Below are 16,178 nucleotides of genomic sequence, written 5' to 3' on the forward strand. Positions count from 1 at the left end.
AGTTTTCTAAATCCAAACAAAAACTGAACAATTATCATCTGCCAAATTCCGTCCTTGTCACAAAATGTTAACAATAGCCACGTTTGAACTCAATTATTCATTTTTATACCCAAACACTTACAACGCCCTCTATACTTTTAATCTCGAAATCCAAAATATTTATATCCCTACGTATAATCCCTACTCCTTAAACCTGCGCGCTACAGGTCTTCATAAATAAGAACCTATACGTCAATTATTGAAGCCATTCCGCGGACAAAGTTCAGTGTAGCATAAGGCTCCGTGTCTCTCTCTCTCTCTCTCTCTCTCTCTCCCTCTTTATTTCACTTTCTCACTCTCTTTAACGTGTCAAACCCAAAAAATGAATTTCCCGCATAGAAAAACGCCATCACCTCGATCTTTGATGAATCAGGACCCTAATCAAAAATATGGACAACAGTACAACTTTCCATTTGTCGAGGGTATTAACACATACCGCGATATAGTAAAAATCGGCGAGGGCACGTTTGGGTAAGTTTGTTTACATGTCGATAGTTCGAAAATCGGTATTAACGATCGCGCGAGTGTGCGTGCTAAACTTTCGCAACAGGGAAGTGTTCAAGGCTAGAAATAAGTACACGCAACAGATTGTGGCTATGAAAATGATTCGGGTGAACAGGGCTAGCAAAGCTTTGTCCATCATGGCGATTCGAGAAATCGCAATTCTGCAGCGAGTCAATCATGAAAACATGATTCATCTAATCGAGATCTGCAAGTATCACGGTAAAACAACATGTAGATTATGCTATATTCGCGTTTAAAAATTCGGGTAAAGTAAACTAAAATTGATGAACAACTTCAAAGCGGATTTCTTCCTCATTATGGATTTCTGCGATCATGATCTCGCCGCATTCCTGTCCAACAAAAACGTGACATTCAAATTGGAAGAGATAAAAACGATGCTCAAAATGTTGCTCAGCGGGCTGTTCTACCTGCACTTCAACAAGGTATGATGTTTTCAACTGCACCTAAAGATGCGCTGTAGGTTGAATGTACACTAACGATCCTCTGTGAAAAATCGGCCAACAGGTCCTCCATAGGGACCTCAAACCGGCAAATATTCTTCTGACGAGAACCGGCATCTTGAAACTGGCAGATTTCGGTCTGGCGCGTCCCTTTAGCACATCAACCGCCGCTAAGCGGAACTGCATGTCCACTAAGGTCGCTACGCTGTGGTACCGAGCACCGGAATTACTTTTGGGAGACAGGGACTACGGACCACCGATCGACATGTGGTCAGTGGGTTGCATCATGGGTGAATTTTGGATCAGGTTATATGGCTGCAATTTTCGCTTGTTTCAATCGCGTAAATCAATAATAGATATGATTTAATTTCTCTTTTAATTCATAGGCATCCGTTGATGGCCGCTACCTCCGAGCAGGGGCAGTTGAATATGATCACCAGATTGTGCGGATCGATCAACCCAAGCGTATGGCCAGATGTCACTAGATTACCACTCTTTAACGTTGTCAAACTTCCTCAGTGCGGCTACGATTGGAAGGTGAGTTTTGCGCACTTGAATTGAAAGTATGTAGTTTTGTAAATTTTCAAATAAGTCATCTTTCATCTCGACTCATTTTATACAGGTATACGCAGATTTGTGGCACTGCATTAATAATGCCGAGGCATTTGACCTGTTGTATCAGCTTCTATGCCTGGACCCGAGCAAACGCATCAGCGCTTATACTGCTCTGTACCACTACTTCTTTCGGACAAATCCTCTGCCGTGTGATCTCAGAGCGATGATGAGCCGGTACAATGATAGACCGAATTTGACATTCTTTGTAAACCGCTCCCCTTGACATATCGCATATAGTATGCGTAATTATAATCGACGTTATATAATGGAACAGGAGGCAATATACAATTATACCATCGTAATATCCGTATTACATTTTAGAATATATTGGATTTTTTTAATGAACTGTAGACGCGAAGAATAATTGTATATTTGTTTGTATGAGATTTTGTGAAAATATTTATAATATAATGTCAATGAGTTAATTGTATGTTTGTTGGACGTTGTATATCCATACATGTGACAATAAGTTTTTAACAGCAGATATTGTTGTAGAGTAACCCTTTTCATTTTAAATACAAAGATCAGTTTTTTTAGTTTTGCGTCTTGTTCATTATAATTATCCTTATTTTTGCATGAATAGTATTTTTCTGATTATTTGTAGCTCTTATTATTTGACTCCCGATAGATGGCCGTGAATATACTTGAGGACAAGTAACTATAGAAATTGATAATCGGTATAAGAGTAAGTGTAAACTATTAATCGTATATATTAGTTATTTTTCTTTGCCTCGATGACCGGTTGACAGAAATTTCTTCCGCGATCCTTTTGTTATTATTTACGAATTTCAAAAGGCGACTCTCTATTGAAATTAACTTGACCAAAGTCAAACCTGTTTGTCTCCATCTGATGGACTTTGGGCCTATCTATTATACACAGAATAAAATAAATATACAAGTACATCTCGCATTATATATATGCGCGATTGTCGGTGTCGCAACTCACGCATTTAATGCAAGTTCGCCATCTGCGGGCAATCACAACAAACAAATGCTGCACGTGCAGTTTAAACCAAAGCAGACAACACAAAACCAATGGGCGAAAATAGTGCCGACCAAACGGCAAACACTCGAACATTTATATTACTTTATACGTTTCTTTGAAAATTCAGTATTTTAATTGAAATTCTCCGACACCGTTCGATGGGCGATTTATTTTATTAAAATCAGTTTCCAGTTTCATTGATCGTGTCTCTTGTTTCGACGTGATGTTTAGCTAACGCCGGTTTTAGAGCGTATTAGAGGTTACGTGCTCAAAGCACCAAACAATTGAAAATGCATCAGTTACGAACATTACTGAGAAGCTCCAAACTGTTTTTCGAGCTGCTTCATAGAAATCCGAACTCTCATTTTTTGAGGAGAAAAAACTTTTCTACAAACGATAGACCAGCAGTGATCCTAGGCATAGAAACAAGCTGTGACGACACTGGCATCGCAATAGTTGACAGTACGGGTAAAGTATTGGGTGAAGCTCATAATTCACAAATAACCTTCCATTTACCGTAATTATCATTTCTACGTTGTTCAGTATTTACTCAAAATTTTACAATAGCAATGAAGCAATATTCATCATATTTGCAGATTAGGTGGGATCAATCCACCGAATGCTCGTGCTTTGCACTTGCAAAATATTCAGAGCGTCTATGAAGAATGTCTGCGATCTGCCGATTTGAAATTGAGCGATGTAGATGCTATTGCTGTAACAGTGGAACCTGGATTACCATTGTCGCTAATTGTAGGAAGAGATTTTGCTTTGAATTTATCCAGAGTAGCTGACAAACCTTTGATACCCATTCATCATATGAAAGCTCATGCTTTGACAGCGAGAATGACTCAAAAGGTAGGTCTTGTATCCTGATGCGTGAAACTCAGCAATTCACCTTCTTTTCCTATTTTTATTATTTGGGTTTTTAAAGGTGGATTTTCCATTTCTCGTAATGCTCATATCGGGTGGTCATTCCTTACTTGCAATAGCAGAATCACCGGATCAGTTTAAATTACTTGGTCAAACCTTTGACGATGCACCTGGTGAAGCTCTTGATAAAGTAATTTCAGTGAATTCTTTAATTAATAAAATAAAGACACTTTTTATATTAATAAAAATGTCCATGATTTGTATGATTTAGGTGGCACGAAGATTAAAACTGATGAATATTTTAGAGTACTCTGAAATCAGTGGAGGAGAAGCTATCGAATTAGCTGCAAGAAAAGCAGACAATCCTGATCAATTTAATTTTCCTGGAATTTTAATGAGCTACAGAGACTGTAATTTTAGCTTTTCTGGCTTAAAAAATATAGCCAGAAGGCATATAATGGATCAAGAAGAAACACATAACATTAAGTTAGATGCTATAATCCCAGATGTAAACAACCTGTGTGCAGGATTCTTAATTTCAATGACAAGGCATTTATGTCACAGAGCTCAGAGAGCAATGGAATTCGTTTTGAAAAAAGAGTTATTCCCAGAAGATAACAGAACTTTTGTATGTATTATCTGTTGACTTTTCATTCACAAAATATATTTATAAAATACAATTCTTATCATGAAATACTTAATGTCTTTAAACAAACAGGTTGTATCCGGTGGAGTAGCTTCCAATAATTTTATTGCCAATGCTCTTAACAAAGTTTGCCAAGAAACAGAATTCAGATTTGTCCGACCTCCACCAAGACTCTGCTCCGACAATGGCATTATGATCGCGTGGAATGGTGTGGAAAAATATCTGACCAATTCTGGTGTATTAAGAGATAGGAATGAAATAGACAAAGTGGACATTGCACACAGATCACCCATTGGCGAGGACTGGAGAAAAATAGTGCTCGATGAAGGTATAAAAAGAAAATGGGTTAAATTAAAATTCAATGAATTAATAGATAGATAATTATTAACGACTATTATATAGTTTGTACATATTGTAAAAATGTAAAAAAAATTTACACGTCAATATTAATTATTTTGTATGAATAATTCATATTTTTATAATTAAACATTAACTATTTTTATTTACACAAGCGTGGGAGCTGTGATTTTTAATTGACTTTTCAATTTTTTAACTAATTTTTCCTCTGGCATTTCTTCTTCCAATTTCAAATTTTCAACTTCATGTATTTTGTCAAGATTTTCTCTAATAACGGTTTTTAGCCTATTCATCTCGTCTTTATCCTTATTAATTAATGACAGAGTTAATATATCTTCAAACTCCAAAACTTTATCAGGGCATACTTGATCAGGATAGTCATCAGAAACTTCTTTCAAATTTTCTAATTTTGGTTTGAGCTCATCACAAAGTTTCTTTGCATTTGGAGTGTCCATTTTGTTTAATACAAGCATAGCAGGCTTATTTAGTAATTCAGGGTTATACAATTCTATTTCCTTATTCAATAGCAAAACAGTCTCCAAACAATTTCGCTTCGTGTGACTTGCTGATAAGCGAAATCCTTGAATATCTATGACGAATAATAACATCTTTGATCTTTCAAGGTGCTTTAAAAATGCATGGCCCATTCCAACATTTCGGTGTGCCCCTTCAATCAGTCCTGGCAGATCAGTTATTGTAATTTCACGAAAATCAGGGTAATAAATAGTTCCTAAATGAGGCTTCACAGTGGTAACTAGAAAAAAATAATTATTCATATTATCATGATTAATTACTGATAAATTTTTTTTAATGTGTAATTTATAAAATATCAATTTTTTACATGGATATTCAGCTATTTTAGGCTTTGCGTTTGATACAGTCCTGATTAATGTGCTTTTTCCTGCATTAGGAAAGCCAACTAATGCAACATCAGATATCAGTTTCAAATCCAAAGTTATATGATGACTTTCTCCCCTTTGACCGCTAAATTGTGTTTCTTTACAACCACCAACTCCTCCTAAAGCTACCACCAATTTCTTTTCTGCTTCATTGACTTCACCTGTGAAAAATCATTATAATTACGTAATGAACATGTGAAATTATGAAAAGCAACTTAAATAGTTTGTGCTATTTTTCTTTCTCTTACCAATTATAGAGCCATTTTCATGATATACAGTAACACCTGGAGGAACATTTATGATCAGGTCCTCTCCAGCTTGTCCCAAGATTCCTTTTTTTGTACTGTCAAAACCAGTGCCAGCAGAGAGCGTCTTTTTACTGACATATTTTGATAAATCTTTTAACAAAAAGCCTTCCTTAGCTCTCACGTAAACATCACCTCCTCTACCACCTATTCCGCCGTATTGAGCTAATCCAGATCCTCCTGTGCCTGCTTTTATATGAAATCGAAGCTTATCTGTAAATCCACTTCTCAGAAATTTTCTGTGAATCTATTAATGCAATATAAATTAATTAGAATAAAGAGTGAAAACATCGTAATAAATTAGCATGCCATTAAAAAATAAATTGAAAACGAAAACAATAATTTTTTCTTACTTTGGTAACCTTTTTGGCATAACCTAAAATGTGAGTAAGATAGACCATTTTTTCTTTGATATGAAATCACCTGATGCAGTTGATATAACAATATAAGGTAGCTAACATCATATTTTATCGAAATATCATTCTTTGTCAAGATGTCTGAGCATTTTTTGAAAGATTTAACATAACGTAGACGAACGCTTTTTCGATTTCCCTTTGAGTTTAAAACAATCAAAACACACCGCCAGCGACACACTCACTACACGTGAAAATTGTATATATATATAGAATAAATTAGGTATGCTCTACTGAATCTGCAGTACTGCTACTTTATCGGCTGCTAGTGTTTTAAGCAGACGATAATTTTGTCTAACAGATGTCCCAGCCATATACTTTTGGATACTTTGACGTAGCTATTATTAATAAACTTTATGCGTACTAAATCCATTTTTATTAATTGAAAATATTATCATTACTCTTACGTTATTGACAACAATTTTTAGTTTTTTATCACATATATTATTTTTAATAAAAAATAATTTCCTTTTATAAATTATCATTTGCACATGTAACGAAATTAGTAATTTAACAGGTGCTAAAGAAAAAAGTTGCTTGATAATAAACTTATTAATTACAGAAGTATTTTTCTATATTATGGCAGTATGACAAATAAACATAAATTATGAGTCATATTTGGCTCCCAATATACTATCCTGAATGTATATAATCTTTTTTTCAATAAGTATTATTTTCCCTCTCCATATTAATAGTATTAAAATTTAAATTAGGCAAAAGTGGGAGGATAACCCTGGTTATAAACTTCTCTCAAACAACAATTATATAAAAATAACCGGCAACGATTCATCCCTGGTGGGGACCTCCTAAATAAACAAAAATATTGCACAGGAGACACGTTGCCGGTTATTTTTATATAATTGTTGTTTGAGAGAAGTTTATAACCAGGGTTATCCTCCCACTTTTGCCTAATTTAAATTTTAATACTTTTTTTCAATATTTGACTAGGCTTTTCACTTTTGCAACTGTGTTTCTCTATCTTTGTCATATTTTTAATTATTGATCAATTTGCATGTTCGAAGATCATTTTATAATTCTAACTCATTTTAGATCTAGTCCAACGTAGCTTTAAAAATTGAAAATTATTTATAAAATTAACAAACACTGAACACCGTCAGGATTAGATAAAAATCACTCCAAAGATTGCACATTTGAATCACTAACAAAACAAATTCAATTTGTTCATATTTCTATCAATCAAGCAGGCTTCACATCAGTTTTTATCTTTTTTACTATTGGTATAGATTCACAATTTTGAATATCTTCATACATAGAAGTAATATTGAGCTTTGTAGGTACTTTAAGATTAAATTTATTGCTGTTCAAGCTTTTTGAACAATCATTATTTTTATCAACAGTGGGAATTACACTTTGCAATCTTTAATTCTAAATCACTGCCAACTAATATTTCTATTTCTGGTTCAATGGGATTTAAGCTTCGTAAATATTTAGCAGCAATTCTCGAAGCTGCATAATTTTGCTTTTGTGTAAAAAGATCCGGATGCCGCTTCACAAAATCATAATAAAATTTCCTTTCTACTGACTTTAGCTGCGAATTAAATTGATGTGGCAAGTTCAAATGGCAGGCCAAGTCATAACTGAGTTTCAAGAAGTTATCCCTTTTGAATGGCTTTAAATCTCTATCTAAGGCTTGCACGTATAACACCAATTGTTCTTCCAATTCTTTACTGAACGTTGGCTTGAATCTGCCCATAGCAGGTGCAAAACTGACTTTCTTTCCAGCTTTAATATCAGATATACGCCTTCCCAAAGTTGCAATTGGTATTTCAAAAACCTTTGCAGTCATCTTCAGGGATAATTGTCTGGTTAGAAGAACATTTTTCATATTTTCTTCACTCCAGAGACCTCTAACTCTTTTCTTTTTTTCAGTTGAGATTTTTTTATCTGAAATAGAAAAAAAATTGTTAACAAAGTTTAGCTGTATAACTTAATCTAAACTATGCATGCCAGACACAGAGGCTTACATATTGCAACAAATGTTTACAGGCACCAATTGAAAATCTATCACAGGTTGAATTTCACGAAAGTTTATATAGTACATTTGTAATCACAGATATTATTTATACGTATATGTACATACAATGTATGCACACCTTTTGACTGCTATGTTATTTTTTTTTTCTTAATTTTTAAAATAAAAGCTATTTTATGATTGTGTTAAACTGACATTGGACCCTCAAAATGTTGTCATTTTTTTACTTGTTTCGTTATGGAGTAAATGCAGTACTTAATCACTGTATGCATGTGCATATGGAATGTATATAGCCATATATACCTATAGTGACATAGTATTAGTATAGTTCGGAGGTGGCCGGGAAAGCGCTGGTGTAAGTACTAGATATATGTTAACTCGAATCGCAGTGAGGGAAAAAGCTTAAAACAAAAACAAGACATCTAGTTAGTGTTACAAAGAGTTTTTTAAATCTGGCAACATTTTTTTTCAATTTAATTTTACAATCATGTGTGTGTGTATTTGTGTGCGCGCGCGCGTATCCATCAGTATAATATGAGCATGGGACAATGAAGTATTTTATTGCCCGAAAACGCGAAAATAGTACATTCGGACTTCACAAAAAATACGGTATGCATCAATAGTACTAAGTGCGCTTTTTTATTTGTATTTATTGTAGTAGCAATAATTTGTATAAATATCTTTTTTATGTAAAAAGAAACATAAAAATCTTTTCATGTAGATAAAATCACCGATCAGTTACAGAAAGATCATTCTTCCCTCGGTTTTTATTTCAACAGACTTCATGATTTTTTGCATATAGTCAGCCAAATTATCTGGATCGCGAACAAGTCCAACAAAGCGGTTTCTATGCTTTTTCGCTATGATTTCAAAAGCCGCTGTAAGCAGATAATCCGATACAACGATGGGATACCACTTATTGACATCTATATCTTCGAACTTGCCTTTACACTCAAGGCATCTTGTAATTAAGTGAAAAAAATGCAGTTTTACATTACGAATTTGAGTGATTAAATCTTCATAACATAATAGCAATGTATATTTACCTAATTTTAGCGCTGACGAGTTTCGACTTTTCATTGCTCAGATTATACGTGACCTTTAGTCCAGACCAGTGAAGTAGCTTGAGGTTGACGAAGCTTGAATTATCCGAGCTAATAGCTACGTTATCTTCGAGTACCTATAAATTTATAGAGATACTTTGTGATATTCTTTTTCACATCGACTTGTAAAAGTCAAATGTTTCTTATTTTATTGGTATGATATCGGTATTATTACTCAAATTCAGATAGAATACCTGCAACAAATCCTTTCCTTGAAGTTCAATCAAATCCCAAGTGCCATTATAAGGCGATGCCATGTACAAATCTTCGTATAAAATAGGGCCTACAGGAATGCTATTCTTTGTGTGAAGCGCAGTAGTCAAAGCGATTGACGAATTGGTAGAATACTACAAATACAAATTAATTTATACTGACAACTTCTACTTCCAAACGCTTCAATTATTATAATCGCAACGTTGAGTTATCATTACCATATAAACCATCGCGTCCGTTATTAAATTTGCTAAATTACATTCGCCAGCATAGCAAGAATCGTTTAAGAATACTTTAGTTTCCCCAATCACTCGTTTACCTATTTTATCGACTTCAATAGACCATGGTTCCAGTTCTTTGACGATCGTTTGATCTATGGATGAGAACGTTGCCTTGTAAATTTTAAAATTTTGTATGAAAAATACATTTCCTAGTAGTATATTATTGTTTACCTTCTTGAACAGATGAATCTAAATAGATTGGGTCGCCTTCCCAATGAGCTACTTCGTCGTCCTCGTCAAAAACAATTCTGATGTCGCCCATATACCTGATGTAGTACAAATGCGACAACGTATTTTAGTAATATAGTAGATTGACTTTCACATACTTATTAGGTTGAATTTACTTTGTGAATGCACTGGCATGGACAATCAAAACTTTTCTGTCGCTTCCTTTTTGCGATATAACCACTGGATATTTATCGTAAACGATATCGTTAGACGGTGCTTTACCTTGTATAACAAAATATTTAAAAAAGTAGCAAACATTAATATAATAATATCAAAAGATCATCCTGCAAAGCTTTAATACCGTTATAAAGTAGTATGTGCGAATGTCCTCCAACAATTACATCTACGTCGGCACAATTGCTAGCTATTATTTTATCGCGATCGATACCGCAGTGACTCAAGACGAGAATAATATTGACACCTCTTGCTTTTAATTTCCTAGCTTCGAGATTTATGGTTTCAACTTCGTTCAAGAACTTTACTTTGCCGGTAGTTGATGAAATTTTCTGTAATCAATATCTTTGTATTATCGAACAATATACGAAAAATAATGTTCTTCTGTATGTACATTTCGCAGTACTTACGTCAGTACCGGAAAAAATTGCACCAATAATGCCAATATTCTTGCCACCTTTGCTAATGACTGTACTGTTTGTGTAAAGATCCTGAAAAAAAAAACAATTTCAATCAAAGTCTTTCCTTGTAATTGAAACTCCTATTAAAAGCTACACACAAATAGTACAGTAAAGTACCCACTCGCAATTCGGCTTCTTGACTCCGATCGATGTTCGTGGCCACGATAGGAGCACGTAATTGTTTTAAAAACGATGCCAAACCTGATACTTCGTCATCAAAGTCATGATTCCCAATAGTCTGCAAACCAAAAAAAGTATGATTATTGTAGTATCCAATAAGCATATTCAAATAGATCGCGCGCTCCTATACGCACCATTGCATCATGTGGCAGTTCGTTCATGAAGTAGGCAGTGACATTGCCACGATAGATGCCATAGTACAAGGTCCCCTCGAAACAGTCTCCGGCATTTAAAAATATGGCATTTTTACGTATCTGTTTGAGACGCTGAACTATATTTGCTACTCTAGCGATGCCGCCGACGCATTTTTCGTTCTCGTGGCAAAGACCGCCAGACGGTGAAACAGGAACATATCTTAAATTATCAAATGGAATTTTGAGGAAGGCCGTCGTAAATTTTTAGCAATATATTTGGAGCAATCCAAAAAGGGGAAAAACATTGTTTTTGTTGTAATCCATGTAAATACGTATTATGGTTCTGATCGATTTCAGTAGATTTTTTCAATTTATTATTTGCGCAGAGTTACAATGAATGCTTGTCATTAATGTTTTTTAATACTGTCAAGTTTTGTTCAAATCTAAATGGGAGTTATTAAGATAACATTCTTACCTTGCATGAAAATCGCTGAAATGAATGATTGAAAGTTCGAAAGATTTATCACTCACAACTTTATTGAATGGTAATGATAAGCATACAAAAGCAAAAAACAATAATAAAAGTGTTACAAATATCGATTGACTCGGTGAAATCATGTTTTTTTTTTTATTATTGTAAAAAATTCTGTTACATTCGTTACAACATGCTTAATTTACTTCGAATTAGCTGACGTACACAGTGAATAATAATTTTTGGTTAAACAAACGATTACTTTACAGCAGAGTATAGTAAAGTTATATAAAAGAAGTAGATTTGATCAGTGATTCTTTTTGAACAAGAGATGGCGTAACTGATGCAATATTTTACCTAAAAGGTAGAAATTTTAAATGTTCTTGAACTTTCGCAATTAATTTCTTTTAAGGTTTGATTTAAATTCGATTGTGTTACAATTCCGCAGTTCGTATTGGAATAATTAAATTTGCATGTTTAAATATAAGACTATATAGGTTGATTCAAGACGAGTCACTGAACATCGTTGAAATATAATTTATTCTTGAATCTTGTTCCAAATTATAGTGTATACAAAATAATTCACCAAGTAATCTATATTAGATTCTGATTAACATGAATTCTTTCTCTGTTTTACTCGATATATGGGGAATTCTACGGGAAAAATATACATTTTTGACTTCAATAACGGTGAAAAAAAATGTTGAGGCAGGCGCCTGGACCACTTATTTTCTAATTTTACGTGTTTTCAAAAATGCAAAATCACGTTTGAACAGTAGAAAAGTGCCTTGTGAGACTGTTTTCTCGGTCACTCTAATTCATGGAAAACTATAGCCATTTTCAACGACATGTACCCAATGCATGAGGGCACAGTCAAGAAATGTGTTTTAGTGGGATGAAAAAGAGCTTTAATTTAAAAGAACGCGTTAAAAATACTCGATTTGGTCAAAAGGTACCTGCAATGGGAAATAAGGAAAAATCACGAAAATTTCCGGATTTTTCGGAGTCAAGAAACTTGTGCCTTTTCTATGATCTTTTCATATTTTCAATTGTATGTGACTTTTTACCAAATTAAGCATTTTGAGCACATTTTTTTAAATTACAGCTCTTTATTTATTCTTCCATCCTACCGACTTTTCTAAGCTTTTCTGTTTTCGCCTTCAGATATTGATATTAAGTACATGCCGTTGAGCTTGTCGAAAACAGTGCCGCGAGGCACTTTTTCAGTATTGGAATGTGGTTTCGCATTATTTTCAACATGTACAATCAGAAAATAAGTGGTCCAAGCGCGTGGCTTAGCATTTCTTTTTATCGTTTTTGAAGTCAAGAAAGTGCATTTTTCCCGTAGAATTCCCCATATCGCCAGTTGGGAGGATAAACCAGTTAGTTCAGCGGAGTCTCCGGAAATCAGGAGAGCAGGTATTTCAAAAAATGACTTTAGAAACAAGGTATCATGGAGATTGAGTTAAAGAACCAGGTATCACAGGAAATGCGTTCAAGAACCAGATAACTCAAGAAATATGTTCAGAAACCAGGTATCTCAGGGAATTCGACACATGAGATACCTGGTTTTCGAACGCATCTCCTTAGTTATCTGGTTTCCGAACGCATTCCTGAGATACCTGGTTCTTTAACTCAATCTCCGAAATACCTTGTTTCTCAAGTCGTTTTTTCAAAAAAAATCTGGTTTCCGAAGACTCTGCTGAATTAACTAGTTCATCCTCCCAACCGCCGATATACACGCTTGTAAAGAATGATTTGGGACTTTATTTGATTGTTTTAGTCAATGCATTTTTAACTCAAATGCATGCAGTTGCGCTAGCATAAAATAATTGAAAGCCTTATATATAAGAGTATATACATATAATACACGTGCAGTGATGGCATGATGCCCGGGCCCGCGAACCCTACTCTAGCAAAAACATTATCTCGCGCATAAGCGTCAACTGTCTAAATTAGTTGCACTTGGCAATGTCAGTTGATAAAATAAAAAGAGGTCGAGTTACCGATCGATGAAATATATACAAATTCGTAACCCGTAGTTTACTGTAATACTGATAAAATCGCGTACATACTGACAAATATCGTAATAAAAACAGTTCATCTGCTGTCAAGACCGCAAGCTTCCAGCTCCTGATCACTGAAGTACGCACAAATCATCTCTATCAGCTCGCAGGGTAACCGATTTATCAGAGCGTCCACTAGCGGTGCTCTCAATTTTTCAAGCATCGACAGTCGACGCAAGCCCACTCGCCATTTGTTCAGGATCATACCAAAGTAGATGTCGAATTTCAATTTGCCTATTACCTCGATCTTTAGCTTTCTGTAGCGCAAGCAGCACTCGATGCTATCGTCGCGTCCGGTCAACAGATCGAAGTAGGTTACAGAGAACTCCTGGTCGAGCGGCGTCGATCTCATGGACTCGAGCTCGAGAATGCAGCGGTTATAAAAATTTTGGAACCGCACGGATCCGCGTATCAACTTCAAGTTCTCCTGGTGAACGGGCCGGCCTTGCGAGTCCAGAAGTGCTATATACTTCAATAGGCATTCGGTGGTTTTGATCGAGTCGCTACTATTCGTATCGATCGCGTAAGCTAGCGGCACCTTACCCTGGTATTCGAGATTGACATCGGCTCCGTGCGATAACAGGAGCCTCAGAATTTCTAGCTTGTGCTCAATCAGCGCTGAGACTAGGGCGCCGCCGTCGGCTCTGCAGTTAGCACCGTACTCCAAAAGCAATTTAACCGAGTCCCAACTCGAGTTGTCGGAACTACTCGTGGCGTACTCGAGCACGGATTTTCCATCGACGCGGGTGTCGTTGGCACTCGCCCCAGCGACGAGCAACTTTTTCACAATGTTCACCAGACCTTTCTTCGAGGCAATGTGAAGCGGAGACAAACCTTCAAACGTAGCCAGGCGAACGTTCGCACCGCGCCTGATCAGCAGTTCGGCGAGGAGCTTCTTACCGCCAAGCAGCGCCGTGACGAGAGCCGTTTGTTTGTTCGAGTCAAAGTGGTCCAGCGGTGTTCCTCGATCGATCAGCTTTCTGCAAACGCGAAAGAGCTCTCCCTCGTCATCATTGAATCCTGCGATGGCCGCGTGCAAAGGGCTCTGATGACAATCTTGTCGATCGACGAGATCGGTTTGGGCGCCGTGACGCAGCAGCAGGTTCACAGCCGCCTCATCACCGTTCCGCAGTGCGCTGAAGAGTGGGATTTTCTGACCAGGCTTGCCGTTAATGTCGAGCTTCTGAAAGTCAAGGAGATATTCAGCGACGTCGACTGCTCCCATGCGTACGGCAAAGTGGAGCATCGTTTCGCCTTTTCTCGAGACGATCGACCGGGGATCGGCACTGTTGGACTCCAGCAGCAGGCGAAGCAGCTCAACCCGCGTGCTCGAATTTCGATTCGCGATGGCGTAAAACAGTAGACGCGAATCGTTCTCTATCATCGAAGGACCGAGATTCCGCACCGTCTTGAACACGGCTACACTCTTGCAGTGAAGTGCCGCCGAGTGCAACGCGATTTCGCCCTCGTGGTTCTTCAGATAGACGTTCACCGGTTTCGCGATCTGGAGCACAACAGTTTAAGTAATCAGCAATAAATAGCAGATTATACAGTATACAATTCAGATGAGAAAACTCACGTTGGTTCTGAGCATGAGACGACTGATTTGATCTTCAAACCGACCTAGACTGCTGGTGAAGGGTGTCTCTTTTTCGTCATTTTGGCAGTTAGGATCGGCACCGCGATCCAACAGCAATTTCACCATCGTTTTGGACCCCTTCAACACTGCCATATGAAGAGCTGTGTTACCGTTTCGAGTCTGCGCGTCGATGTGGATACCTCGTCTGAGCAGTTCCTCGACTACCGGCTGATGGCATCTCCTCACCGCGATGTGCAACGCTGTTTGGTTTTCGAATCTCGTGGTCGCGTGCACGTTCGCGCCCGCGTCAAACAAGAGCCGCAGGATGACGGGATCGTTGCAGTGTTTGGCGGCTACGTGTATGGCTGTCTCGCCGCTCTCGACGAGCTTTAGTTTCGCACTCGCGCCGCGCTTCAACAGCAACTTCACGACTTCGATGCAGTCGTTCTACGCGGTGGAGATCGAAAATTGAGAGATATTGTGGATAAATTGTTAAAATTTTATTGGATAAGTACTGAAGTTTAAATTACCTCTTGACGCAATGCCACGTGGAGAACCCGCGTTTTGCCCTCTTCGGAAAACCTCAGCACGTCGAGCGAATGTAACGGAGGCTTTGAGGATAGGTTGAGCAGGTATTCCAGGCGCACCACATCTAGATCGTTGATCGGAAATGTGTGCATGTTAAGTACCTGTATTGGTACAAATGTAATATTAGATTTCGTGAACCGTCACTTTTAAGTAGCATCATCTGCATAATCTTAATTTTGTAAACATACCCTTTGCAATGTTTATGGTATCGGGATATCAACGATAGGCTGACACGAAATATCCAAAGGTGTGTTAGCGTTGTATTTTATCCTATGAATAAACACTTTTCCACCGAATCAGTAAATGTCACTGTACTTCTATTATCTTGATACACCGCTTGATCATTACACTGTTTACACATTTATCATAAGCGCCAGCGGAATAGCGAACTGTCAATCTGTTATGTTATAAGTAGGATACGAATAAATCGTCGCCTCTACGAATACAGACTCTACGGAATATAGCTAAATTCTATATACGCAGACAGTCCCACACGGGGCAGAAATTGCACTAAGATCGGGACCTTCTTATGTTCGTCTTATTTATATTGGCAAAGAGAGGATCACGTGCTGCCATCACCCGGTGCTCAGGTCGGAATCTCAGTTAGGGCAG

The 16,178-nt window shown here is 36.9% G+C and overlaps 5 protein-coding genes across 9 annotated transcripts; 2 read left to right on the forward strand and 3 right to left on the reverse strand.

Moving 5' to 3' along the window:
- Positions 1 to 226: 226 nt before the first annotated feature.
- LOC100118746 (cyclin-dependent kinase 9-like) lies at positions 227 to 2,156 on the forward strand. Of its 2 annotated transcripts, none has more exons than XM_001602593.6 (6): positions 227 to 510; positions 590 to 762; positions 844 to 986; positions 1,069 to 1,310; positions 1,391 to 1,541; positions 1,627 to 2,156. In XM_001602593.6, the coding sequence occupies exons 1-6, from the start codon at positions 362 to 364 to the stop codon at positions 1,840 to 1,842; spliced, it is 1,074 nt and encodes a 357-aa protein (XP_001602643.2). In that variant the 5' UTR covers positions 227 to 361; the 3' UTR covers positions 1,843 to 2,156. The 2 variants fall into 2 exon arrangements, with proteins under 2 accessions (XP_001602643.2, XP_031789507.1); XM_031933647.1 differs by having other exon boundaries at positions 241 to 510; positions 1,069 to 1,274.
- Positions 2,157 to 2,513: 357 nt separating this feature from the next.
- Positions 2,514 to 4,628, forward strand: LOC100118784 (probable tRNA N6-adenosine threonylcarbamoyltransferase, mitochondrial). Of its 3 annotated transcripts, none has more exons than XM_001602626.6 (5): positions 2,521 to 3,121; positions 3,201 to 3,459; positions 3,536 to 3,664; positions 3,746 to 4,102; positions 4,193 to 4,628. In XM_001602626.6, exons 1-5 carry the CDS (start codon positions 2,895 to 2,897, stop codon positions 4,499 to 4,501), a joined length of 1,281 nt encoding a protein of 426 aa, XP_001602676.1. In that variant the 5' UTR covers positions 2,521 to 2,894; the 3' UTR covers positions 4,502 to 4,628. The 3 variants fall into 3 exon arrangements, with proteins under 3 accessions (XP_031789503.1, XP_001602676.1, XP_016836794.1); XM_016981305.3 differs by having other exon boundaries at positions 2,646 to 3,072; positions 3,206 to 3,459; positions 4,193 to 4,626; XM_031933643.2 differs by lacking the exon at positions 3,536 to 3,664 and having other exon boundaries at positions 2,514 to 3,121; positions 4,193 to 4,626.
- On the reverse strand, positions 4,478 to 6,405 carry LOC107980671 (GTP-binding protein 10 homolog). The gene is made up of 4 exons (XM_031933645.2): positions 6,035 to 6,405; positions 5,625 to 5,928; positions 5,319 to 5,537; positions 4,478 to 5,231 (listed from the first exon to the last, which is right to left on the reverse strand). The coding sequence occupies exons 1-4, from the start codon at positions 6,080 to 6,082 to the stop codon at positions 4,624 to 4,626; spliced, it is 1,179 nt and encodes a 392-aa protein (XP_031789505.1). The 5' UTR covers positions 6,083 to 6,405; the 3' UTR covers positions 4,478 to 4,623.
- A 245-nt stretch (positions 6,406 to 6,650) lies between these two features.
- Positions 6,651 to 11,690, reverse strand: LOC100118895 (apyrase). Of its 2 annotated transcripts, XM_008214134.4 has the most exons (12): positions 11,337 to 11,690; positions 10,862 to 11,081; positions 10,669 to 10,785; positions 10,497 to 10,577; positions 10,214 to 10,418; positions 10,029 to 10,134; positions 9,856 to 9,950; positions 9,622 to 9,776; positions 9,385 to 9,537; positions 9,134 to 9,267; positions 8,080 to 9,048; positions 7,308 to 7,999 (listed from the first exon to the last, which is right to left on the reverse strand). In XM_008214134.4, the coding sequence occupies exons 1-11, from the start codon at positions 11,477 to 11,479 to the stop codon at positions 8,826 to 8,828; spliced, it is 1,632 nt and encodes a 543-aa protein (XP_008212356.1). In that variant the 5' UTR covers positions 11,480 to 11,690; the 3' UTR covers positions 7,308 to 7,999; positions 8,080 to 8,825. The 2 variants fall into 2 exon arrangements, with proteins under 2 accessions (XP_031789502.1, XP_008212356.1); XM_031933642.2 differs by lacking the exon at positions 8,080 to 9,048 and having other exon boundaries at positions 6,651 to 7,999.
- Positions 11,691 to 12,422: 732 nt separating this feature from the next.
- Positions 12,423 to 16,095, reverse strand: LOC100679945 (ankyrin-2-like). The gene is made up of 4 exons (XM_003427697.4): positions 15,755 to 16,095; positions 15,509 to 15,667; positions 14,979 to 15,425; positions 12,423 to 14,903 (listed from the first exon to the last, which is right to left on the reverse strand). Exons 2-4 carry the CDS (start codon positions 15,656 to 15,658, stop codon positions 13,434 to 13,436), a joined length of 2,067 nt encoding a protein of 688 aa, XP_003427745.1. The 5' UTR covers positions 15,659 to 15,667; positions 15,755 to 16,095; the 3' UTR covers positions 12,423 to 13,433.
- Between the last annotated feature and the right edge of the window lie 83 nt (positions 16,096 to 16,178).

The sequence above is a fragment of the Nasonia vitripennis genome, chromosome 1 (genome assembly GCF_009193385.2).
Source record: "Nasonia vitripennis strain AsymCx chromosome 1, Nvit_psr_1.1, whole genome shotgun sequence".
Taxonomy (NCBI): domain Eukaryota; kingdom Metazoa; phylum Arthropoda; class Insecta; order Hymenoptera; family Pteromalidae; genus Nasonia; species Nasonia vitripennis.

Excerpts from the sequence above, each read along its gene's own strand:
- LOC100118746 (XM_001602593.6), top strand. The coding sequence starts at position 362 with ATGAATTTCCCGCATAGAAAAACGCCATCACCTCGATCTTTGATGAAT. Across the intron at positions 511-589 it reads ATCGGCGAGGGCACGTTTGG|GGAAGTGTTCAAGGCTAGAA; the intron begins GTAAGTTTGTTT and ends CTTTCGCAACAG. Across the intron at positions 763-843 it reads CGAGATCTGCAAGTATCACG|CGGATTTCTTCCTCATTATG; the intron begins GTAAAACAACAT and ends ACAACTTCAAAG.
- LOC100118784 (XM_001602626.6), top strand. The coding sequence starts at position 2,895 with ATGCATCAGTTACGAACATTACTGAGAAGCTCCAAACTGTTTTTCGAG. Across the intron at positions 3,122-3,200 it reads CAAATAACCTTCCATTTACC|ATTAGGTGGGATCAATCCAC; the intron begins GTAATTATCATT and ends TCATATTTGCAG. Across the intron at positions 3,460-3,535 it reads CAGCGAGAATGACTCAAAAG|GTGGATTTTCCATTTCTCGT; the intron begins GTAGGTCTTGTA and ends GGGTTTTTAAAG.
- LOC107980671 (XM_031933645.2), bottom strand. The coding sequence starts at position 6,082 with ATGGTCTATCTTACTCACATTTTAGGTTATGCCAAAAAGGTTACCAAA. Across the intron at positions 5,538-5,624 it reads TGAAAATGGCTCTATAATTG|GTGAAGTCAATGAAGCAGAA; the intron begins GTAAGAGAAAGA and ends GATTTTTCACAG. Across the intron at positions 5,232-5,318 it reads TAAAATAGCTGAATATCCAT|TTACCACTGTGAAGCCTCAT; the intron begins GTAAAAAATTGA and ends ATTTTTTTCTAG.
- LOC100118895 (XM_008214134.4), bottom strand. The coding sequence starts at position 11,479 with ATGATTTCACCGAGTCAATCGATATTTGTAACACTTTTATTATTGTTT. Across the intron at positions 10,786-10,861 it reads AACTGCCACATGATGCAATG|ACTATTGGGAATCATGACTT; the intron begins GTGCGTATAGGA and ends TTTGGTTTGCAG. Across the intron at positions 10,578-10,668 it reads GTCAAGAAGCCGAATTGCGA|GATCTTTACACAAACAGTAC; the intron begins GTGGGTACTTTA and ends TTTTTTTTTCAG.
- LOC100679945 (XM_003427697.4), bottom strand. The coding sequence starts at position 15,658 with ATGCACACATTTCCGATCAACGATCTAGATGTGGTGCGCCTGGAATAC. Across the intron at positions 15,426-15,508 it reads ACGTGGCATTGCGTCAAGAG|AACGACTGCATCGAAGTCGT; the intron begins GTAATTTAAACT and ends TCCACCGCGTAG. Across the intron at positions 14,904-14,978 it reads GTCTCATGCTCAGAACCAAC|ATCGCGAAACCGGTGAACGT; the intron begins GTGAGTTTTCTC and ends GTTGTGCTCCAG.